The 26,071-nt window shown below is 43.7% G+C and overlaps 1 protein-coding gene across 1 annotated transcript in view; it reads right to left on the bottom strand.

Annotated features, from left to right (window-relative positions):
* POLA1 (DNA polymerase alpha 1, catalytic subunit) overlaps positions 1-26,071 on the bottom strand; it is a 1,022,539-nt gene that overhangs the window by 675,125 nt on the left and 321,343 nt on the right. The window contains exons 22-26 of the mRNA XM_082247055.1: positions 21,082-21,201; positions 14,091-14,190; positions 13,856-13,977; positions 2,962-3,111; positions 2,362-2,484 (exon numbers count right to left, since the gene is read on the bottom strand). Coding sequence (XP_082103181.1) covers positions 2,362-2,484; positions 2,962-3,111; positions 13,856-13,977; positions 14,091-14,190; positions 21,082-21,201 — 615 coding nt within the window. The remainder of the gene's footprint in view (positions 1-2,361; positions 2,485-2,961; positions 3,112-13,855; positions 13,978-14,090; positions 14,191-21,081; positions 21,202-26,071) is intronic.

Below are 26,071 nucleotides of genomic sequence, written 5' to 3'. Positions count from 1 at the left end.
GTGTTAACCTTTCAAGACCCGTGAGTGCCATTCTCTCTTTCGGTGTGTGTATATATACACATACATACATACATACATACATACATACATACATACACACACACTACAAAAGAGTACACAGGGGTATGGTTAGTAGAGCTGTTTAGTGCCAGATGCTTGAATGAACAAGCAGGGGGAAAAATAAAGGGAAAAGGCTGATTGGTTTTACCCACATAGTACATTAGAGCGCATCCGCACCCCAGCTATGTGATAGCAGACTGCATAACACGTCCAGGTCTGGTGGCTGTAGGGTAGAGGACAGGGAGAAAGCTATGCATGTAAAGGTGAATATTTGCCATTTATTAGCCTTCTAAGGCATTTTCAAGTTCGGTTTCTGAGCGAGGAGAAGCTGTATATGTAAAAGTCTCCATCCCCCATTCCCTAGGATTTCTGGGGCAGAATCTAAAAACATCTGTGATGTACTTGCACAGAACACATTGCAACGAGAGATGACCGACACATTGTGCCAGTGACATGCCGGGTGACTGTGGTAAACAGGAGAGCAGCAACTAACGCCAACAGACTGTAGGGGGGCAGAGGGGAATGGATTGATATGTATTTGTGTGGGGATCCCCTTTACGCAAAAACTTAAAATTCCTTTTTCATTTTCAAACCAGCTTTATACAAATAATGGCACCAATCTCATACCTTATAAATAAGCAAGATCATGAAGAACAATATCACTTGGCAGAAGAGTTAAGTTTGCTGAATCTAGTGTGTCACTGGTACAGTATTTACTCCAGCTCGGATTTTTAAAGGCAGACATAAAGCCTGAACAAAATAAAATTATAAAAAAATAAGGTCGACAACCAAAGAAAAAAAAATTATGGAAGACAGCTGCAGAGCGCAAAACTGGCACCAGTGTACAAAACTGGAATAGGATACCTACAGCCATTACTAAATGACTGAAAAATCTGCTGGCGAATTATAAAACAATTATGTATCACATATAAGGACAGTATATCCGTGTGCTAGACACAGCTGCATTATGATTAAACTCCGACATACTAAATATAAGAATAATTTAAACATCAAACTCATGATTAAAAAAAAAAAAGGGGGGGTGAATAGGAGGGCTCCAAGAGCAACTTTTTTTTTTTACCATCCTTGACCACCCCTAAAGCTGTAGCTTTGGTAGGTATACTAAATGGAAATCTTCACATCTTTCTAGTCATTTCTTTTCTTACCAGGCACTGCATTAATGTACTAGTGCAGAAATGAAAGAGGAGTCGGATTTAGAGACACAAGCCTTGAACACTGCTACAAGTACCAAATATCAGTCCTAATTAAACACTTCCCAACAACTAAAACACTACCCAGCACTCAAATGCCTCCAACTAAATAAAACAGCACAAGGGCCGTTTCCAAAGACAAATAAAAGTTGTCAATTTTATAACAATTTTTGATTTACTCATACAATCCATTCATGTAAAGGGGCAGAACCAAAAAATAATAATTGGAGATTTTTAATGCTTTTTTTCATGGGCTTCCTTAGCAGTGAAAACCAAAAGTTCAGATGCATGAAATCTCTTAATTGTTTAATGATTGCAAAGCATCTATCGCCACCTAGTGAAACTAGTAGAACAAGAAACTCATCGCGTCTGAGAGACATCCTTTTTACTCCATCATAGCATCTTTACTGGGAGAAGCCTCTCTCACCACAGGATAATTCCCCTCCATCATTTTCAAGGTAGATTGGGAGAAACTTGGAGGTGTCATTGCTTTTGGGTATATGATAACCAATTAAAAAAAAGTAAACAAAATATAAAAAAAAAAAAACAATCAAATTACATATTTTAGTTCTGGAATTAGGATTAATCAGAAATCTATACCCCTTCACTCCAGAATTGATATTGCATTAATAGGATGTAGAGAGAGGGAAAAAAAAACACAGGAAAGTTTGGAACTTTTCCAACACCAGTGTCTTAGTTGCCAAAATATCCCTTGGCTGAAATACTTTTAATGTTCCTGAGAACATCTCTCCAAAACATTATTTCTGGTGCACAGAATTAGGCATCAATATACATTGTGAAATAAGTCAGATGTTTGTTCACATTGACCTTGGACTTCACATTAGGAGACAGTAAATTGTGTGCTACACATGTTATCTGTACACTATCAGTAAACTCAAGTCTTAATGAAAAATTATTTTCAACCAGGTCATACAATGGCAAAGTAGATTTCCTGCCCCAAAGGACTTGCAATCTACACACTTAAGTGCCACAAAAAGGGGAAACCGATTAAGTCACTAGTAATTTAATGTAAACAATTCTTTAATATTAAAGGACGGTCTGCTTTACAGCAAGTCAGGACTGAACTAACCTCTCGACCCTGGTGAGTGACCAGTGCAGCCAAGGGCTTGGCATAGAATCTACTGTATGAAAATCCTAAACATCCGTACATACTGTTGGCAGTGAGCTTCAGAGCCTTCTGTCTGATGTCATACTGAAATAAAAGAGGAACAAAACAAGAGAATGGAGTGACTGTTTTCCCAACAATGCTACTGTAATACTACACGCAAAAATTTAAACTGCACAATAGGAATAATATATTTATAGGTGGATAACATTAAAATCATTACTAGTAATCAATAATCCTCACCCAAAACAACCTTAAATTCAAATACAGCAATAAAAGCTGATCAAATTGAACGTAGTACCATAATTTACTAAAAGCAACCTTTCTCTTATGTTAATAAAGATGAAGAATGTATTCCGTCTCCTGTTAGATCACAGCAGCACATTAAAATGGCAGGTGAACTACACAATTTGATTGTTGGTTTTAAAACAGAGTAACATATTGAAATGCCGAGTTAAAACCAGAATAAAAACTACAAAAAAAAGCTTAGAAAGGTTTAGGAACATGAAGCATACAACAATGCATTCTTCTGTTTGGCAGAACAGGCCCTCTGCACATAATTACCTGCAAATACAAGTCAGGGTTCAGGTCAGGTTGTTTCATCAGCTGCTTGACATGACGTCTTCTCTCCACCAGTTTCCGGATCTCCCGAGGTAAGATTCCCATCTCTAGATCTGGATGAGGCAGCTCTGGAATTTCATCTTGATCTTCACCCTGCAAACCATTATGCAGCGTAATCCTTAATTCAGCTTCCTTCTCACTCCTAACAGTCATGCTTCTTAATCACCAACGCTTGCTAGCCCCTAGCAGCAATAATCTGTCCAAAACCGCTGTTCCTGCTCAAATGTGCTGATTATCTTGCAAGATGCCAAGCAGTCGAAAAAAGAAAAATCAGAATCTAGCAGACCACTTTCAGGGACAAAAATGCAGCAATTTTATTCATAAAAGGGGGAAAAAAACATTGCTTGTTGCAGCCTAGATGTTTAATTAACCCTATGGTTACAGCAAGAATGCAAAGCAAGATTTAGCCTTTTCAAGCATAAGCCAGTTTAGGATGTATGTTGACAGATATAAAGTACACTTGATTTTTGTCAAAATGTTAGCTTTGAGCCTGGTTAGGAATATAAATACTAATACTTGAAAGTCTGAGGATTAAACATAGCCCTTTGGTGGAAAGTTAATGAAGGATGCACGCTTCACACCATGCATTTGAACTCGTCATCAGTACAAAGATGGTGAGAATGTAAAGGAAAAGGTCTGCTTTGTGTTTAGATTTCTCTTTATTGCTCAATATATATCTTTAAAAAAAAAAAAAAGAAAAAAAGGGGGGGTTTGCAAGGCTGGGGAAAAAATGTTCTTTTAATATCACCTTCATTTTATAAATTCAGCTGCTCGAGAACCAAGAAAAAAAAAAAAAATCACCTGCTTGTGCATCTTGGATTAAAGCAGAACAAAAAATATATTAAAAAACTGCATTTAATAATGTTTTAATAGTCAGCAGTACCAGACAGATAGCAACACCGAAATCTCCTGATCACTAAAAAATTAGGTCTATGATTGTAAGCTCCGTGAGCAGTGCCCTCTGATTTCTCCAGGTTTTAAACTGTATTGTAATTTTACTGTCCCCCTTTAAATTATAAAACGCTACGCAAAATCTTGTATAATATTGTTCTCACCTCCTAGAATGGCTAGCCCAGCAGCACCATTCTAGAACAAAATTAGGCTAAAATTTACTATAAGCAAAAATTTAGATGACAAGCCAAGTTAAATATGAGCTGTGCAAACCTGTTCAACCTAAAATATAAATTTTGGCTTACCCAGATACTAAAAAAGCCTTCGCCTAAACTGCTTATTTATGCTTAAAGAAAAATGGGATTTTTGACTTACCGTAAAATCCATTTCTCTGATGTTCACTGACGGACAAAGCTCCTGATTCTTCTTAACGATTGGGTTATACTGCCCCTTACAGGAGGACACTAGGTAAGAAAAAGCTGGACTGCACCTATGGGCAGTCCCAGGGGGGTATACACCCACTCAGCCATAGGCACTCAGTTTTTTTACAAGCAGTGTCAGAAGAAAGCCAACTCCACAGAGGAGTGGGTGCTTTGATCGCCAATTAACATCATAGAAATGGATTTTACAGTAGGTCAAAAATCCCATTTTCTCTTTCGTTCATTGACGGACAAAGCTCCTGATTCTTCTTAAACATTGGGATATCCCAAAGCAGTGTTAGGCCCCTTTCACACAAGGGAGTCCATCGGCGGACTCCATTTATCTCAGCTGGGGATCGATCCACCGATCCCTTGCTGAGCATGCGGATAGCAGCTCTGTCTCCGCGCTGTGTGCGGAGACAGAGCTTTTATGTCCCCGCTGTTCTCTTTGGGGAATCGGATGACAACAAACCGCCTGTCTGTTCTCATCCGATCCGCTGGACGGATGGAAAATAGGGTTTCCATCCGTCCAGATTTGACGGACGGGATCAGATGTCAGCGGACATGTCTACGCTGACATCCGATGCCCCATAGAGATGCATGGGGCATCCGTTAAGATCCACCTGAAAAACTGACAGGCGGCTCTGTAGTAGTAGTAGTGTGAAAGGGGCCTTAAACATGAGGGGTAGGAAAAACATCAGAAAAAATTTCCCTATGCGAACCATAGCCAATCAGGTAACAGTTTTACCATAAACAACTGGAGCTCATCTAAAAAAAAAACAATACACCCTCAGAGGACCAGGTCCTCTAAACAGCAGCCTGCAAAACCTTGACCAAAAAAAGAATCCGCAGATGCCAACACATCCACTTTATAAAAACTTTGTAAAAGTGTGCACCAAGGACCAGATAGCCGCCTTGGAAACCTGCTTCACTGACACATTATGACAGAAAGGAGGCACTAGGCGCTCTAATAGAGTGCGCCTTAACAGGGTAAGGAGGAACCTGACCCCTGATGGAATAGGCCTGAACCACCTGGAAATGGTCGCAGAGGAAGCAGACAACCCTTTGTGAGGACCGTCCGTGAGCACAATATAGAGTCTGACTTCCTAAAAGACTTCGTAGCTGCCAGGTACACTCTAATTGCCTGGACCACATAAAAGGCATACAAGGCAATTTCCTTTGAATGTTTAGGCCTGGGACACAGGGAAGGCAACACAATGTCTTCAGTCACACGAAAGTCAGAGATCACCTTAGGAAGGAATGATGGACAGGGGTGAAGCACCACATTATCCTTGTGAATCACCATAAGGTGAACTACAAGGATGACGCCGCCAGTTCCGACACCCAGCACGCAGAGGTGAAAGCCACCAAAAAATGCCACCTGGGACAGCGAAAGCAGGAAAAGCTCCCAAATATTTTCAAAGGGAGGCTTCTGTAGAGCTAAAAGCACCAAATTAAGATCTCAGGCCAGCATCAGAGCCCGCACTGAAGGAACCAAATGTCGGACATCCTGAAAAAACTTATGCACCAGGGAGTGTGTGGGCAAAGGTTGTTGGGGAAAAAAAAAAAACTGCCTTGGGATCAGTGGCTGCAGTCACCTCGGACATGCTGTTCTTGATGACTCCACTCACTCATTTAACGCTATGCTAGAGCCTTCCAAAAACAAAACCAAAGAAGACAGGGAAATATTTTTTTATTTGTATTAATTGTATTTCCTTTCTTTTGCAGCGCCCAGGGGCTGTTTGTCTCCTTTTTTTCTCAAGGGCACTTCACATTTTTTATTTTTTTTTTGATGCACGGTTGTTATATATATATGACTCTTTGTATGCTTATGTACCGCGTACTGTTTGGGTGGGACCACATAAGAAGTTAGGGGACCTTCTTTGATTTTTATTTTTTTTTTTATTTTATTTTCTTTTTCGTCTGTTGCTCATTTTGTTCCCCTCCTTTTTTATTATTGGCATTGTACTGTATTTGCTGTTGGACAAATGCTCATGGCCTGTGTCGTACTCCTTATAAGTACTTGTTGTATTTTGCACAGTTTAATAAACTTTGTTTCTGATTTTAAAAAAAAAAACTGCCAAAGCCGATACCTGGCTCTTGATGGTACTCAAGGCCACTTGCTGTCCAACCCCCCATTGAAGGAAGGTTAAGATCTGATCCACCGAGAAGGAACAAGGAAGAACCCCAAGAGACTCACCACGCAATGTATGTCTTCCACGTACAACGGTAGATCTTCGTAGAAATAGATTTCCTAAGCTTTCAACAGCATAGGAATCACCAACTCAGACAAACTTCTATCCTTCAGCACCTGGTGTTCAACAGCCAAGCTGTCAAAGCCAGCAACTGTAAAGCAGGATGGAAGATTGGTCCTTGGGACAGCAGATCTTCCCTGAGAGGAAGTCCCCAAGGAGCATCAGCGACTAGCTGTACCAGATTTGCGTACCAAGACTGGCGAGGCCAGTTTGGAGCCACTAGAATGACCAAAATCCTTTCTACCTCAATCCTGCACAAGAGTCGTAGCAGTTGTTCGAGAGGACTGGAACAAAATCGGCAGCCCTACTTACCGAGCCGAAAGGACACTTCTTGTGCCCCCTTGGTGATTGACAGACCACGGCCATGGCCTTGTCTGAATGAGTTTGTACCAGACACCCCTGAAGTCAAATTGTCCAATGAGCCAGACAAAAGCTGATCGCTGAGAATTTCAGTAAATTATTTGGCAGTCTGGACTCTGCCAGAGTCCAGACCCCTGGTGCACATCTGTGCTGAGGACGCCTCCCTACCCGGACAGGCTGGCATCCGTGGCAACAACCGTCCAGTACAGGGGAGAAGGATATTCCCTGTCGAAGCACCTGAGAACGAAGCCACCTCTAGAAACAGTGGATCTTTGCCCCATTTCACCAGAATCTCTTTTACAGAGATCTTGTGTGGAACTGTGCAAACAGACCACCTCAAAAGGTGGACACCATCAGGCCCAGCACCCGCATGCAAGCCCATGGGATGACCGTCTGCTTAATAACAGAAGCTGAATTGTCTCCTGCAATGTCTGGTGTTCTTTCAGAGGAAGAAACACTCTGGCTGAGTCCAGAGTCAGACCCAGATAGTCCAATTTTTTGGCACAGAACCAAAAGCAGACTTCTGAAGGTTCAGAATCAAACCCAACTCCCTCAGAATTCGAAGAGTAACCTCCAGATGTCCATCAGAGCAGACTCTGCTCTCAGCAGAAGATCACCCAGGTACTCGAGTACTGCGATCCCCCGCTGACTCAAACAATGCCAGCATCGGGCCAACACTCTTATGAAGACTTGAGAAGCAGAGGCAAGACCAAAAGGTCAATGCCACAAACCGATACTCCTCGCCTGTGGCAAAACAGAGGAAGCGTGGGTGAACAGCATATATTCGAATGTGCGGGTGGGCGTCCTTAATGTCGATAGAATCGAGAAGAAAATGATGTAGGGCCGCCACTACCGTGCAAATGGACTTCATGTGGAACTTTGGTACCCGCACAAAGCAGTTTAGCACCACGAGGTCCAGAATTGGACGTACCTTGCCTTCCTTCCTGGGAACTGTAAAGAGGCTTGAGTAAAAGACCCACAGTGACCGCCGAAAGTTTAGAGGAGCTGGGGGGGACCCGGGGTCCCACCGTCCCAGGTCCACCCCAAAACCCTTTAGTAGAGGGGGCCATAGCTACTTACCAAACCAGGAACAGAGTGGGCACCTCTCCGGACAGACCAGCACTCCATTGGAATGTGGGTGGCTGCCGGCCAGGAACGCTGCGACTCAGGCCGAGGCCTGGTCATATGCACCCTCACAAGACATTTAACTTGCAGGCCAGCCCCCATCCAGGGACGCTATGTCCCGGCCAACCTAGTGCAGAGGGGACCCTCGTGATCTAGATTATCTAGTCTGTCGCCCAGTCCGGCAATGGATTGTAGATTTTCACAGGAACAAAATAACAAAAATAGGAAAAAAATTATTTTTTGTAAAATCTTACCATAAAATTCCTCTCTCTTACGTCCTCTGACAGTCGCCGCACCTCATATAGTCTTCACCAATGGGTATTGACCTCTTATATCCACAGGAGTAAGCTAGGCAGAAGATTTTGTTAAAAACACAAAACTTTGCATAGACACACCTACAGGGGGCTGTCCCCCTCTGGTCCAATACCCCCGGCTAGCCTCATTCCCAATTCAGTTTGGTAGCAAGCAGTAGATAGTCCATGAACCCAAAAAGAGGGGCGGGGGCGGCGACTGTCAGAGGACTCAGAAAAAAAATTTACGGTAAGATTTTACAAAAATTCAGTTTTCTCTTACGTCCTCTGACGGTCGCCGCCCCTCGTATAGTCTTCACCAATGGGATGTCCCAAAGCAGTGTAGACATGAGGGGTGGGAAATGCAACCGTCTCAAGGTAACGAAGCCCCCAAGGTCAGATAAAGGAACCTTATCTGAACCAGAAATGTAACCCACTGGGTAACAGGAAGGCTCAACAGGAGCGAACAAACCCAGGAAGGTAAAATAACCAAGGGGGGAAAAAAAAACCCCACAGGAGCGGACAGGCTAAAAACGTCATGTCTCCCCTAAAGTACTGCCGCACACAGAAATTTGCGGCCAAAAGAGACATCTGCCGATGCCGAAACATCAAGTTAGTAAACTCTGTAAAGGTGTGCAGGGACGACCAGGTCGCCGCATTGCACATCCGGGACACCGACGCCTGATGGCGAAAGGCCCAAAATGCACCCTCCGCTCCGAAGAGTGCGCCGTGACAGGGAAGGGCAGAACCCGATCCCTAGGCGAATAAGCCTGTACAATCATCTGTCTGAACCAGACAGGAACCGTTGCCGCAGACGCAGCCATACCCTTCCGAGATCCTCAGGAAGGGCAAAAAAGAGAATCCGACCTTCTGAAGAATCAGTAGACAGGTAACCCTGATCGCCCTGACAACATCCAAGGAATGCAAGGCAAAAATCTGTAGGATGCGTAGGATTCGCACACAGCGAAAGCAAAACAATGTCCTCATGGAGATGGACATCAGACACCACCTTCGGAAAGAAGAATTGATGAGGTCGCAAGACCACCTTATCCCTATGAACCCCCAGGTAGGGGAAGCGGCAAGATAGGACGGCCAACTCCGACACACTGCAAGCAGATGTGATCACCACCAGAAAGGCAACTTTCCGTGACAGTGCAAGCAGAGGAATCTCCCGAATGTTCTCAAAGGGAGGACGTTGCAAAACGACAGAACCAAATTCAAGTCCCAAGGGGTTAAGGGCGCCCACCGAGGGGGCCAAATGACGCACCCCTTGAATAAAGGTGCAGATCAAAGAATTTGACGTCAAAGGGCGCTGGAAAGAATGGCCAGCGCAGATAACTGACCCTCAACAGTAGGCAGTGCAAGACGTAGGTCCACACCGGATTGCAGGAAGGCTAACACCCTTGCCACCGAAAAGTAGTGAGGATGGAAACCCGGCGATTCACACCAGGTGAAGCAAGCCTTCCAGGTACGATAATAAATCTTACCGGACGAGGCCTCCCTAGCTCTATGCAAGGTAGGAGTGACCTCCGACGAGAGACCCCGATCTCTCAAGATCTGGCTTTTAACAGTCACGCTGTCAAGGCCAGCGACTGTAAAGCAGGATGGAAGAACAGCCCCTGAGACAACAGATCGTCTCTTAAGGGGAGCCGCCAGGGAGGCTCGATGACCATTTGCATGACGACCGCGTATCAAGACCGGCGCGGCCAGTCAGGGCCCCCAAGGACCACCAACCTCGGTTCCGAGACCAACCTGCGAAGGAACTGCGACAATAACTGGATCGGGGGGAAGGCATAAATCAGGCGATACTGATTCCAAGGCACCACCAGCGCGTCCGAGGCGGCTGCCAAAGGATCGCGTGATCTTGCCACGAGCCTTCCCACCTAGTTGTTTAGAGGAGGCGCGCCATCGCGCACACAGTATCTGAAAACACCTCCGGGTATAGGGACCATTCCCCCTGGTTTGGGGTCTGGCGACTCCGATAGTCGGCCTGCCAGTGTGCCATACCCAGAATGTAAACTGCTGAAAGCGCCGAGACCCGCGTCTCGGCCCAAGGTAAAATCTCGGCCACTTCCTTGGCCGCCCGGGCACTCCTGGTGCCCCTTTGGTGAGTGATGTACGCCACCGCAGTGGTGTAGTCCGCCTGCACCCGCACAGGGTGGCCCTGAAGACGATCCCTCCAACGGAGCAAACCGAGTCTGATCGTTCTCAGTTCCCAGGCATGTATCGGTAGGGAGGATTCCTCTTCCAACCAAGTGCCCCGGGCAGACAATTTGCCCAGAACGCCACCCCAGCCTGACAGGCTGGCGACCGTGTTGAGCACCTTTCAAAACAACGGCCGGAAGGATTTCCCTTCCGTCAGAGCCGGAGACTGGAGCCACCACAGAAGGTCCGCTCTGACCCAGTGACTCAAAGATATCCTCCTGTCCAATGACTGAGGATGCCTGTCCCACCTGGCTAGGATCTCTGCTTGCAGAGATCGCGTGTGGAACTGTGCAAATGGGACCGCCTCGAAGGCTGACACCACCAACCCTAGGGACCGCATGCGGGTCCTGAGTGATGAGGATTTGTTGTCCCTGAGGGACCTGACCTCGTTCAGCAGAGTCCGGAGTATGTCCTCCGGCAGGAAAACTTTGAAATGGGCGGAGTCCAGGACCATTCCCAGATAAGGGAGACGAACAGAAAGGAGCAATGTCGACTTCTGAAAGTTGATGGCCCACCCGAACTCCTGGAGCGTCTGAACCGTGGTTGACAGATCGTGCAACAGAGTTGAACTGGAACTCGACCTTAAGAGGAGATCGTCCAGAAATCCAAGGATAGCGATCCCCCGTGCCCGCAACAGGGGCCGAACAGGAGCCAAAGCTTTGGTAAACACCCTTTGAGCCGAAGCGAGACCGAAAGGTAATGCCACGAACTGATAGCGCTCCTCCGCGATTCCGAATCGGAGGTACCTCTGATGACCCTCGAATACAAGGATGTGTAGAAACGCAGCCTTGAGGTCGATTAAAGCCAGGAATCTCCCGGGCTCAGAGAGGCCACCACCGATCAGAGGGATTCCATATGGAATTCTTGAACCCGCACAAAGCTGTTTAGAATCTTTAGGTCCAGAAGCCGACACACCTTGCCCTCCTTTCAGGGCACCGTGAACGGATTTGAGTAAAAACCCCCGAAAACCTGTCCCGATGTGACACCGGAACGATCACCCCCTGGGCGAGGAGAAACTGAGCCGCCCGTTGGAGATCTTGGAAATGATCTGGGGTCAATGAAGATTTGGAATGTCTGCTGGGCACGATCAAAATTCGATCTTGTACCCCGACCAAATTAGTTCCTCCATCTGTCCGGAATGGCGGACAGGGCTGCCGTGCCAGAGTGGGTGGCTATAGACCCGCCCGCCCAAGGCTTCTTCCGGCCACCAGAGGCCTTGAAGCATTCGCCCTTGTCATGTGCCTTAAAGGCACGAAAAGACCCCTGGTCAGGTTTAAAGGAAGGGTCCTGCTTACCGCGGAAAAACGTACCCTTGGACACATGGGGCAGCAGAGTGCTTCTACCCCCAGTGACCCCCTTAACCAAACCGTCCAGGGAGCCAAAAAGGCGATTCCCTGCATAAGGGATGTTCGACACCGTCTTCCTGGAAGCCTATCACTGCGACAGCAGATAAGCATAAGACTAAAGGGGCCTCATCCAAGGCCGCATCACACAGGCATAAAAACCACCTGAACAATTTGGTCCACCATCTCCAAAGTAGAAGGAGGGGCGGAATCAGCCACAAGCATGCTTCTGAGCACCTTAGTCCACTCCACCACAGCCTGAGGCGAACACGGGCTACATCAAGGAACCTATGGCGCTGTCCCTTTAAATCGCGACAGCCGCGGATCGCACCGATACCGCAATAGTGGAAGAAATAGCACAGGTTTGAAAAACTGCAGGAAAAAAGTAGCCAGCATGAAAAGTACCCAGAAGAAGCTTAAAAACCCCCAGAAATATGTGCATACAGTTAGCCATGACGCAGGATCGATCAGAGAGCCTGAGGAGAGGAAGTGATGTCACTCTGCTAGAGGACTAGACTAAGGAAAAATGGTTGCCAATGAAAGTCTATGGGGAGGCTCCGGGAAAATGGCTGCCGAGCACATGTGAGAAAGGACCTTGCCACAACAAAGATGGTGCCGAAAAGGGCGCGATTTTGCTACAGGGAGGAGTGCTATTGCCCATACATGAAGCCAAGCAAGCTGCCCACACTAAAAATGGCGGCCCCGCGGTTTTCACCCACAGCGGGCCCCACACACACGTCTGACCCCCTGAAGTAGTCCAAACACCCACAGGCGAGAGGGACCCCCGTAGCCCCCCCCCCCCCCCAGCGCGGCATAACCGCTACAGCGCCCCCACAGGGAACGGAAGGGACACACGGGAGGGTACACCGACAGACATGAGGGAACAACATGGACACCAAAAGAGACTGCCATTCCCAGCACAGAGGCCCCACAGACACCCCCCGACAGACAATGCCAAAGTCAGAGGGGAGCATGGTACTCACCGACGATCGATAGCGTGGGCGCCGCCGTGAGACGGGGAGCCTCCCACCCCGGGTTGGGGTACTGTCAGCCGAACAGGACGCTAGCTATAGGCAGCATACCGCAGTAGAGACATCCTAGCGAAGTGGCCACTTCGCGGGCTTTGTCCCTGAGGACAGGGACAGGTCGTTTGCAAGGCCTGGGCGTACGCATAGCCTGCTAAACGCTCGATGGCAGGCTAGGATTCCATAAGGTTCTCTGTCCTGGGACACCAGGATAACCAGTCCGATTCCCAGCTCCGCAACGCTGTAGTCTTCCGAAGTCTAACTAAGCGCAGGAACAAGTAAAAAGCTAGTAGTGCGAAGAAAAACCACACGTAGCAGAAAATAAAATGTAATAAAACAAGAGAAAAGGCTGAGACTGTAGCCCCAGCACAGGGAAGCCTGCCTATTCCTAAGCTAGGCAAAAGACAAACTGAATTGGGAATGAGGCTAGCCGGGGGTATTGGACCAGAGGGACAGCCCCCTGTAGGTGTGTCTATGTCAAGTTTTGGGTTTTTAACAAAATCTTCTGCCTAGCTTACTCCTGTGGATAAGAGGTCAATACCCATTGGTGAAGACTATGAGGGGCGGCGACTGTCAGAGGACATAAGAGAAAATTACATTTAAAAGGAAAAATAATCGCCAGGATTAAAGATCCAAGCAAGGAACTAGGTCCTTACTCCTGAATAGACAGAAAAATATTGAGTGCCTATACCTGAGAGTGGGTGTATACCCCCTGGGACTGCCCATAGGCGTAGTCAAACGTTTTCCTGCCTAGTGTCCTACTCCTGTAGGGGGGCGGCATGACCAAATGGTTAAGAAGAATTAGGAGCTGTGTCCCTCAATGAACGAAAGATAAAATGTTTTTCATAAAATATTTGCTTTACATGTTTATCATAACAGGAGGATGGTCGGTCACATGTATTTGCCATATGTCATCTCACCAACCTCTTTTGTGTTCTGACTATTAGCTGTCCGATGCACTGTGGTGAAGCAGATGTTATACTCTTGTATGATTGAGGGGTACAAGCTATTAAAATCCAGGAGCAGTATGAATTTGTCGTAAAAACCTACAAACAACAATAGGAATATGTTTAATTGTGCCAAGTACAAAAGTATAACAATGTATCTATACATTTTAAGCAACTGAGGGGGGGGGGGGGGGGAGTTAGATATTTCTCACCAACTTTAGGGTCCAGAACTAAGCCACCAGCATATGCAGCCTTCTTCCGAACTTTCTTGTTCTTATTTTGATCAGTATCCATGTCTTCATCATCCTCTACCTGCAATATATACAGCCATAGTCACAATATTCACATTCGGGAAACATAGTAGAATAGTTAGAATTCTGCCCTTTCAAAATTTGGGTCCAGGGCTCAGTTCCTGGTCCAGGCATTTGTCCATTTCCATTTTCCTCTTGGTGTTTCACATTCATAATATCAATACTTTTTGCATATGATTCATTGTTCTGCTTTGAGCTCTACTAAATATGCCAAATAAAAAAAAAAAAAAGTTATTCAACGATCTAATAAAAAAAATAGATTGTTGAGCAAATATGGGGACTTGTGTGAATAGCAGAAAAAAAAAAAGTATGACCTCTACCTAGATTTGCTGTCTGTTACTATGGCACTGGATTTAAAGCATTATTAAACACAAAAATAAGAAATGATTTAAAGAGCCCATTAACACATGCACACACAGGAAATTTCACGCAAAGGCTGCCATATTTGGGCCTGTGCCACGGGAAAGACGTCCATGTGCAAATGTGCTGGCGAAAGACAGCAACAAAAGTGTTCTAATAACTCTACTCTATTCAAACTAAAAAAAAAAAGTTTTGCCTTTAGATTTGTTAAAAAAAAAAAAAAAATCACAACCTGAACTCTGCTTTACTAGACCAAGCAGTTCACCAAAGGAAACCATTTAACACCACAGAGGTGTTTAAAATGGTCAGCTTTTATTTATGTAAAACATTTAAAAGGCACGTGCAGCTCGGCGCACATTTATGGAAAAAGGTTTATGCAAAACGTTAAAATAGGCAATACTAAAATCATATCCAACAGAGTGACCATTATATCCAAATCATTTGCCAGTCACCAGCGCAGTAATTAGTTGTTAGGACCATCTAATGAAGGTTGGCCCTGTGATGGACATACTTGATCCAAGAAGGTAGTCTTGAAATGATCTGTTAAAACGCTGTGGAAACTGTATTTTATTTGTTTTTTGACAGACTTAAAACGATAACATATAAACCAGGAATTGAACTCGTAAAGATTAGATTTCAATCTCTGTTGGAAGAAAAAAAATAATTTAATACCACAGCAACAGATTGTTATTGCTGCCAACTACATTTAGCCCTGGTTCACATATTTGCAGTGTGGGAAATGAAGCAAATGGCACTCCGTTCATGCGATCTGCCACTGACTCCCTGAAACAGGTTGCAAAACGCAGTGCGATTGCAAGAATCAGATCACATGGGTGTGAATACCCCATGTCATCCAATTCCACCGTAGCAAAAAAAAAAAAAAATTGCTGCCAATTTAAAAAGGAATGTGGCGCGATTCCTATCCGAATCACATGTGGTGCACCACACAAGTGTGAACCCAAGCTTTCCAAAAAAGTCCAAGTGGACAAAGAATGCTACTGTGACTAGATATCCCTGCAGAGAGAAAAACCCAGCCACACAAACATTTACATTTAATACATGGCAGGGTTTCTGGTGGGTTGTCTTAATACGACTGGTATTAGACAAGAATAACAAAGTACACTTCTACAATAACTCTGTATATAACCATTGGACTGCCATGCAAGGGTATTGATTCCAGAAATCATGCACAAACTAATCAACATACATGATGAGCTTACCTGATGATTACAGCATTCAAACACTACCAATACTTGCTGGGATAAGCAAGACAACTTAATCTTTCTCTATCCTTTCAGGTTAATGTTATTTGGCCTTTTTCCTACTGCAATTAAAGTGAAAGTTCAGCTGAAACCTACCACTACAGGCAGTACCCAGGTTAAAAACATCAGACTTACAAACGACTCCTACTTCAAAACGGAGGGAGACAACAGGAAGTGAGGGGAAATCTACCCCTAGGAAGGGAAATTCACTCCTGTAAGAGTTCTCATGGGAAAAAGGTGTTACCTCTGGAGCTTTATCACCAATCCTGGTTTCCACAACAACCCAAACTTTTCAAAATCCAATTATAGGGACAGAAAGTGAGGTGAAATCTTCTGAACAAGGGAACAGACAGCAAAACAAATGGTACAGGGGTGTTAACCCTTCCCTATGCTATCCAAAAAACCTTAAAGTATTATTTTGGCTGGAGCTACACTTAAAAAATGTACCTGTTCTGACAAACAAATTCAACTTAAGAATAAACCTACAGTCCTATCTTGTTCGTAACCCGGAGACCGCCTGTAACCTTACTCCCACCCACCTTCTAAACCAAATCTGTCTAACCCTGTAAAGGGAAAAAAAAAAAAAAATGTTTTCTGAAGCGGATTCGGTCCAGTCTCCAGTGGCAGCTGCTGTGTAGAGAGAGAAAGCAGACAACAGCTCCGAAATGCCTAGGAAGTGACGTCACCCATAGAGTTACTATGGGGCTTCCATTGTTGGCTGCCTCTTCTGCGCACTCCTACACACTGAAGCCCCCGCTGACAGCTTAGGGTGGGACCAGACTGGAGCTGCTGCAGAATAGTCAAGTACAGCGATTTCTTCTTTACAGGGTTACATAGATTAGGCTTAGAATGTGGCTGAGAGTAGGTTTAGCGTTAGGTTTTGGCCGAACTTTCCCTTAAAGCCAAGCCATTTTCCTTTATCTGGTACAAGCCAAAGCTTAAGTGGGTATAATTGGAGTCTCGAACCACTACAAGTAGAGCTCACAGATGGGAACAATGGAGCAAAAAATCCTTGAAGCAAATTAAGCAGTGCACATTACACATAGGTGGGTGGATTCAACAAATAAGTTCCCCCTAAAGGATCCATCAACAACCCATTCATTTGCTATTGAGTAAATTATGAAGGGACTTCACAAAGCACAGCAGAATAACCATGCAGCTCAAAATAAAAGCAACAGCTTGACTGTACAAACTTCTGCTTTTCTGTTAGCTCATTTAAATATAAGAGAAATTGTGTCAATGGAAACAACGGTGTCCGACAGTTAAGAAATGGTTACACTGTTGGTTACGCAACAGCACGCGATTCATAAACCTCCTTTGATGAGTGAGAAATTTAACCTGCAACATTTGAGTGTTGTTACACACGGATACTACTACTCCGACATACTGATCAGAGAGAAGTCCAGCACCTTCTCAATGTGGTCATCAAAATGTTTAAAGACACCATTTTTTAGTCTTGTACAAGGTGGGCAAAGGCTAGAAAAGGGTTGAAAAAGCATTTATTATAGTCCGTCCCTTTTAGGGAGATTTACCCTATTTGTGCTGGTGACCACTATCACTGATCCAAACAATTTTAGAGTTGTCACTGGAACAGAAATAAAGAGAAAATATTCAATTGGGAACACTTGCACTCACTTTGAAGGGATTTCCTGTCTCTTGCAGGAGTGAAAATGGAACAGTATGTGGTAATCTCCCAAATAAGGTAGGGGTACTGGTGACCAAATGAGGCATTTAGAGATGAATTCCAGGCATGGTATATTTGTATAGTTACAGTACAGCTTGGACCAATGTATCTATTTACATACAGCGCCTGGAAACAACTGAAGTAGATCCTACTACTACTCCAGTGATCTCCACTTGCTTAAGGTTCTGGCCTGATGGAATGTGAATATAGGAGGTAGGGCACTATTCAGAGAACGCTTTGCATTTTCTTAACTAATGCAAAGCTCTCTCTGATGATATGAGATGGAGAGCGTGATTTCACTGCTCTGCCTCTCCACCCTATCCAATCAGAGAAAGTTTTGCCAAATAATAGTGTACCTACACCTGTGCAAACACACGATATAGACAAATGCTAAAACAGCCCAATATAGAACAAATAAAAAAAATATATATACAGTGCCTTGCTAAAGTATTCGGCCCCCTTGAACTTTGCGACCTTTTGCCACATTTCAGGCTTCAAACAAAGATATAAAACTAATTTTTTTGTGAAGAATCAACAAGTGGGACACAATCATGAAGTGGAACGAATCTTATTGGATATTTCAAACTTTAACAAATAAAAAACTGAAAAATTGGGCGTGCAAAATTATTCAGCCCCTTTACTTTCAGTGCAGCAAACTCTCTCCAGAAGTTCAGTGAAGATCTCTGAATGATCCAATGTTGACCTAAATGACTAAATGATGATAAATAGAATCCACCTGTGTGTAATCAAGTCTCCGTATAAATGCACCTGCACTATGATAGTCTCAGAGGTCCGTTTAAAGCGCAGAGAGCATCATGAAGAACAAGGAACACACCAGGCAGGTCCGAGATACTGTTGTGGAGAAGTTTAAAGCTGGATTTGGATAAAAAAAAAGATTTCCCAATCTTTAAACATCCCAAGGAGCACTGTGCAAGCGATAATATTGAAATGGAAGGAGTATCAGACCACCTCAAATCTACGAAGACCTGGCCGTCCCTCTAAACTTTCAGCTCATACAAAGGAGAAGACTGATCAGAGATGCAGCCAAGAGGCCCATGATCACTCTGGATGAACTGCAGAGATCTACAGCTGAGGTGGGAGACTCTGTCCATAGGACAACAATCAGTTGTATACTGCACAAATCTGGCCTTAATGGAAGAGTGGCAAGAAGAAAGCCATTTCTTAACCACTTAAGCCCCGGAAGATTTTACCCCCATTCCGACCAGGGGGTATTTTGCGATTCGGCACTGCGTGAATTTAACGCACAATTGCGCGGTCGTGCGACGCTGTACCTAAACGAATTTGACGTCCTTTTTTTCCCACAAACAGAGCTTTCTTTTGGTGGTATTTGATCACCTGTGCGATTTTTTGATCACGCGCTATAAACAAAAAAAGAGCGTCAATTTTGCAAAAATAACAATATTTTTCACATTTTTTTATATGAAATTCCCCCAAAAAAAAATGTAAAAATCAAAATTTTTAAAAATTTTCGGCCAATTTATTTTATGCTACCTATGTTTGGTAAAAAAAATCGCAAAAAGCGTATTTTGATTGGTTTGCGCAAAAGTTATCGCGTTTACTAACAAAGGGAAAGATTTTTGTCATTTTTGTTGTTTTTTTTTTAACGCGTAATGGCGGCGATCTGCGATTTTTTTTGCGGTACTGCGACATTGCGGCGGACAGATCGGACCCTTGACTGACATTTTTGACACTTTTGGGGTTACCAGTGACATTTCTACAGTAATCAGTGCTATATATATGCACTGTTACTGTAAAAATACACTGGTAGTGAAGGGGTTAACTTTATTTGGAAGGGAGGGGCTGTGTGTGTCCCTAGGGGCGTGGTTTCTACTGTGATTGGCTGTGGCTCTAGCTGTAAAGACACTGATCAACGGATCTACATACCAGATCCGTTTTATCAGTGTCTTTGCAGCGAAGAGAATGACAGGCAGTTTGTTTACACAAGCTGCCTGACATTCTCCCTCTCCCCCGCCGATCGCCGAGTGACCGGCGGACATCGGGTCCGCTGGTCACACGCGCGGGGGGGGTCCGTGACCACGCGGGAGCGCGCCCCGGGGGGCGCGCGCTCGCTCCCTAGACCCTCACAAGCAAGCAACGTAGCCCTACGTTAGTTTGCCTGTGAGGGGCTGACCGCCGACGTAGATAGTCGTGCGGCGGTCGGCAAGTGGTTAAAGATATCCATAAAAAGTGTAGTTTAAAGTTTGCCACAAGCCACCTGGGAGACACACCAAACATGTGGAAGAAGGTGCTCTGGTCAGATGAAACCAAAATCAAACTTTTTGGCAACAATGAAAAACATTATGTTTGGCGTAAAAGCAACACAGCTCATCACCCTGAACACACCATCCCCACTGTCAAACATGGTGGTGGCAGCATCATGGTTTGGGCCTGCTTTTCTTCAGCAGGGACAGGGAAGATGGTTAAAATTGATGGGAAGATGGATGGAGCCAAATACAGGACCATTCTGGAAGAAAACCTGATGGAGTCTGCAAAAGACCTGAGACTGGGATGGAGATTTGTTTTCCAACAAGACAATGTTCCAAAACAAAGCAAAATCTACAATGGAATGGTTCACAAATAAACATATCCAGGTGTTAGAATGGCCAAGTCAAAGTCCAAACCTGAATCCAATCGAGAATCTGTAGAAAGAACTGAAAACTGCTGTTCACAAATGCTCTCCATCCAACCTCACTGAGCTCCAGTTTTGCAATGAGGAATGGGCAAAAATTTCAGTCTCTCGATGTGCAAAACTGATAGAGACATACCCCAAGCGACTTACAGCTGTAATCGCAGCAAAAGGTGGCGCTACAAAGTATTAACTCAAGGGGGCCGAATAATTTTGCACGCCCAATTTTTCTGTTTATTTGTTAAAAAAGTTTGAAATATCCAATAAATTTCGTTCCACTTCATTAAGGTGTCCCACTTGTTGATTCTTCACAAAAAATTACAGTTTTATATCTTTATGTTTGAAGCCTGAAATGTGGCAAAAGGTCGAAAAGTTCAAGGGGGCCGAATACTTTCGCAAAGCACTGTATATATAAAACCCTAAAAGAGCGTTATCCCTGGGGATTTATGAGCGCACGGTCAAGGTCCCCAAGGATAATACCCTTTGGGTTTTTCTTTTATTATATAGAGAAAGCTTTGCACTCAGCTAGAAAATGCAAAGCATTCCCTGAATGGAGCCCGTGCTGAGCGGCCAACCACCTGTATTCATAATGCATGAGGCCGACTGCTTAGCACAGAACTTAGAAGCAACTGGATACACTACAGTAGTGGTGTCTACTTAAGCGATTTCCAGATTCCAGGGGCATTAGCAAGGTATGGTAAATACATAGTTACATTTGTCCAAGCTAGACAAATGTAATTTACCATGTCTGAAATTTTGTTAAACTATTCTATATCAGAGTTGCAAATCCAAGTGGAAAAAAAAAAAAGCTACTGTCCTGTACAGAAATTAAAAAGTGCTTCCACTCATACACACACCAGAAAACATGGCTTAATTTCACTGATCCGAAACTAACAAGATTTTGGGAAACACCATAAAATGTTCTGCAAGGAAGCTTACCACTGTCTGCTGATTTTTCTTGTGAAACTGCTTGTCAGGCACTAAGAAATCATTTTCATAGAACGCATGAAGCAGAAGGTATTCGTTTCGTTCGGAGCGGCCGCCCATCAATGTCCTTGACTATGTAAGAGAAAATACACGTTGGGACTTTCTGAACTATTACTGGTAAGGGCAAAACATACACACACAAAAAAAACAAAACTAAAAATGGGGAAATCATTTAAAATACAAAGAAAAAAAAAAAAAAAAATTACACAGTTGGGTAGGCATGTAAAAATACAGTAGCAATATGGCCAATGAGTTAGCTATACAAGCTTTCTAAATCGCTTTCTAAACATTAGAAAAAGTAATAATAGATCCAAACACCACATGATCAGCAATGTCACAGACCAACATAAAAGACAGCTCAATAGACATTTAGGCAAAAGCGATATTTTTTTCTTTTGGAAATCTGCACCAACCAATTCACAAGGTAAAAGCCATAGACGAGCAAAGGAGGGGAAAAATAAAAAAAGCATTTACTTGTTTCAGGGAACAAGTTTTGGAATGGAATAGCACACAAAATGACATTTTCCTTTTAAACCAGCTCAACATGATTTTGGAAAGATGAATACGCTGACAAGACACATCATCTCTGTCAACGGAGTCAGTTTGTTACAGTTGCTTGATTCAGTAAGAGCGACATGCTATGAAACTAGATCATTTCTAGTCATTAGAAATTTCAAGCTGAATTTGATGCACTCACTGGAAAGAGGAAACTTATATGGATTAAAGGAGAAAAAAAAATCTTCACTAGAGTGAAAGACAAGACACTTTTGTAGAGGTACACTGCGTAAAGGGGATTGTGGATGACTGGTGGTGAAAAACAAATTAAATACGTAATAATTTTTTGGGTATAAGTATGAACATTGTCGTTTTGCTTTTATTTCTGCTTGCACAAAGTTCTATTCAGCAGATCTTACTGCTTTTCCATTCTGCCTGGATAACTATACCTTCACCTTTCCAACTATGGTTTTGCATCCATATTTAGAGTGTAGGACCAATCGTGGTTGCAATGCCTTGCAGGCACCTATGCAAAAAATAAATAATGAATGCACTTTTCTTACTGCAAATATGGGTGCATTTATTTTTATTACGTTTAACCCTTTCACTGCCAGGTCTGTACGGCCCTACAGCACTGCTTCCAGCTGCCCAGGTCCATACACTGTAGGGACCTGCATTCCTCCTCTGCTATAAGCTGTCACTTAAGTGACCATAAACTTCTATCAACAATTTTTATCAGAACTGACTGCTGAACAAACCAACAGCTCTGATCAGCAGCTAACAAGACGCTGATCAGAGCTATTAACCTACAATGTGACCGCCCCCCCTGACATTGGGACTCCTCCAAAGCCCCCCACCTGCTGCTTCTGCTGCCTCCTCTCCACTTCCCTGTCTCTAGCTGCTAAGATGCCCTTCCCCACCACCAATTAAACCCCCCTCCCAACTGCAGGAATAAACCTAAGGCTTCGTTCACACAGGTCATACTACAGTGAGGCGTCGTTGCACAGGGATTCACAGGTGTTCTGTGCATTCCCATGCAGGCTGTCCCATTAATGTCAATTAGAACACAGCAGCTGCACGAGGGAAATGCACAGGTTTTCCATGCATTCATGTGCAGGCAGCCACATCCATATCAATTGTGATGCAGCAGTTTTATGGACACAGCCACTGTTCCTAACTTGACATCCATGTGAGTGCATGTCCCTGAACTCACACTGTGCGTGTTTGGGGCCCATGTACCTACACACGTCAGACCTGTCCTTGCAGCCGCTGCATACCAACTGACATGAATATGACTGCCTGCACAGGGATGCACAGAAAACCTGTACATCCCCATGCAAGTAAACACAGCCCTGCATGGGCATATGCTGTAGCATACCCCATGTGAACAAGGCAGGAATTTAGCAAGAGTTTTGTAAGGTATTTTTTGTGTGTGAGAATAGTGATTTGATAAACATTTGCTCAAATAATGCATGTCCTTAATCAGTGCTTTCAGAAAATATATTGTTTGGGGGGGGGGGGGGGGGTAAAAGATGTAAGGGAAAAATGAAAAACTCCATATTTTTACAGAAATGTGATGACATTGAATATAACTCATGTACCTGTATCACAGACTACTTTGGTATAAAGCCTTGGGGATTTGTATGCTACATACACAGTATCACAAACTGAAGAGAGAAAATAGGTTACATCATATAACATTTCATCACTGATGACAATGGAAGAATGGAGTAAAAACACAAGGTTCTTTACACCTATCCAGAGCCCCTGAGGTTTTTTGACGAATAAGGTCTTCCTCAGAGGGATGGCAGTCTTAAAGGATCACTAGGACATACATAAAGGTCAGTATGGCAAACCGTAAAAAGCCAAAGTATAATTTATTTTGAGTACAATCATGTAAAGATAAGATGCACATAACTCATACCATAACCAAACCCATTATGCTGGAGGTTGACAGACATGGGGCAGTGCTGTACAGAAGGTGTAAACATGTGTCCAAAGCAATCATATAACATTTCATCACTGAAGACAATGGAAGAATGTCAATAGTGCCAATATGTTAGATCATGAAGACCGCACATTCTTCCCAATGACCAAAAATGTTGTTCTAATTTCCATGTCACTTGACTTAAGCAAGGGGTAGTCAGACTGCCCCCGCGGGGCATTTTTCATTGATAAAACCGATCGCAATTTTTGGCGCAGAATGAAAGAGCATGAAAAAGCTGCAACCTCAGGGGCTGTGCATTCTGCTATGGGAAGAGACATGACTAATTCAAACAACTACTTTGTTCACCACCCCTCCTCTGGGCCCTTGACGTGCAGTTACCGGATCCCGGGGGAGGCGACTGGAACAAGGTTTTACTTAAAAAAAGAAGCCCAATGATATTCAAGCTCAGGGCTATAAATCATATCTGGAGGGTTTCACTCCAGGATGTTCAGAACACCATATGTGAACCGGTTTTCTTTCCGCTTTCCATCCTTCCACTTCCCCTCCCCACCTCCTTTTTTATTTTGTTCCCACACGTGTGGTTGTATTTATTTGTATATATTTTTGTGATTCATGTGAATGCTGGGGGTTCCCTGGGTCAAGTCATTTTGGTTCTCTCTATTTCCTGTGGTGTTGGTCCTTTCCATGCATCCTTTGCACCCGGCACACACAGCCCTCTCTGGTCGTTGATCAGTGGAGGCAATAACGGAATCTAGGAGGCCTCATTTCAGGAGTGTTTCCTGTACCAACATAGGAGTGTACCAACATTCAAAAACACATAATTGTGTTTTTATGCCATTCTTCCATCGTCATCAGTGATGAAATGTCATGATATGATGAAACATTTTTTTTTATCTTCAATTTGTGATACTGTGTATGTAACATACAATTCCACAAGGCTTTATGGGATTATTTTTAATGACATTCTCAATAAATATGCGATTTTATATTTTTTCACACTTCGAGGGTATGGCCCCTTTCATACATGCTGCCTGTTTTTCATCCATCCGTTGACGGATGAAAAAACGGACATCAGTGCATTCCTAAGGAAAAACTGATGTAAATGCATGATTATTAATTTACATAATTTTTCCTCCACTTCTGTCTACATCTTTTTTTGAATGGATGAAAGCCCTATTTTTCATCCGTTAAAAAAAACGGAACGGATGAAAAACAGATGCTGACTGAAAAAAACCGATGACAAAAAAAACGTGACACAACTGATGAAATGAACGGTCCATAAAAGTGAAATGGGCCTATCACAAAGTCCCATTTCTCCCCCTTTGTGGATTCCAATATTGGTTATTTACATTTTTTTGCATATGTTCAATTTTCATCATTTTGAGAGAAAAAAAGGCGAAATTTAAAATTTATAAATAATTGTTACTTATATTCTCAACACAGGTTAAAGTGTTTGTTTTCATATTCCTCATTTGTTCCTGCTATACCATCTACTTGTATGGAATATCCTGCTTTTTATGTAATGCTTCCTTTGTGTGAAATCCCTGGTGTTCCTAACAGTAGACCTTGGTCAGTTCCGTAACTGTGCTCTCCTCCAATGATCAGACTTGTCCTGTCACGCCTCCCCTGCACAGCCATTTACGGTGAAGCTCAGTGTTCCATTGTTGCTCCACCCCCAGCTCCTATGCAGTAGGGAACATAGGAAATGTAATCATTAAAGCTGCACGATTAATCGTTAAAAAATCCTGATCTCGATTCACAGTGTGTTTTCTTATTTCTTTCTTTCCTTTATTTTCACCTTGTGATCCTGCCAGTTATCGAAGAGTAAGTGGGAGTCGGTGTCTCCTCTATGTGACACAGAGGAGACACCGACTCAGACTTATGCCCTGTACACACTATCAGATTATCTGAAGACTTTTGTCTGCAGACTTACCAAAACCATATAATATGAGGTCAAACCTAAACACTTTCAATTTGTATGCAATCCGGCAGGCCCTTGCACTACATAGAAAAGGTAAATCTGAAGACAAAAGTCTGCAGATAATCTGATAGTGTGTACAGGGCATTACACTCCAATAACTGGCAGGATCACTAGGTGAAAATAAAGCAAAGCAAGCATAAGAAAGAAAACACATGCGGTCATCACATCTAAGAATATGAGACAGCGAGAGGATCGCACATCAACCATCTAGGTGATCGGAACAAATCATTTAAGTGATCTTGGCCTTGTCAATGAGAGTGGAAAGGCATTTTCTTCTGGTGAGTGGTTAATTAATCAGGAGTGTGTTTACACATCAGCGGTGTCGTGTGAGGTGTTCCTGTAATTTCACATCGGGTTACCACGGTCTCTTACGGAATATGCTGCTCACATGTATCTTCAAGTTTGTTGATGGACTACCCTTTAGGAACTTTAACTACTTTATGGAATTTAATTTATGATTTTGGATTGTCATATTGCACTACTGATTTCCCTTACGTGTAATTTGGAATACTCCGTTG

This window comes from Pelophylax lessonae (genome assembly GCF_965119305.1).
Source record: "Pelophylax lessonae genome assembly, chromosome: 2".
NCBI classification, from domain to species: Eukaryota; Metazoa; Chordata; class Amphibia; order Anura; family Ranidae; genus Pelophylax; species Pelophylax lessonae.
This window is presented reverse-complemented; position numbering and strand designations above follow the sequence as displayed.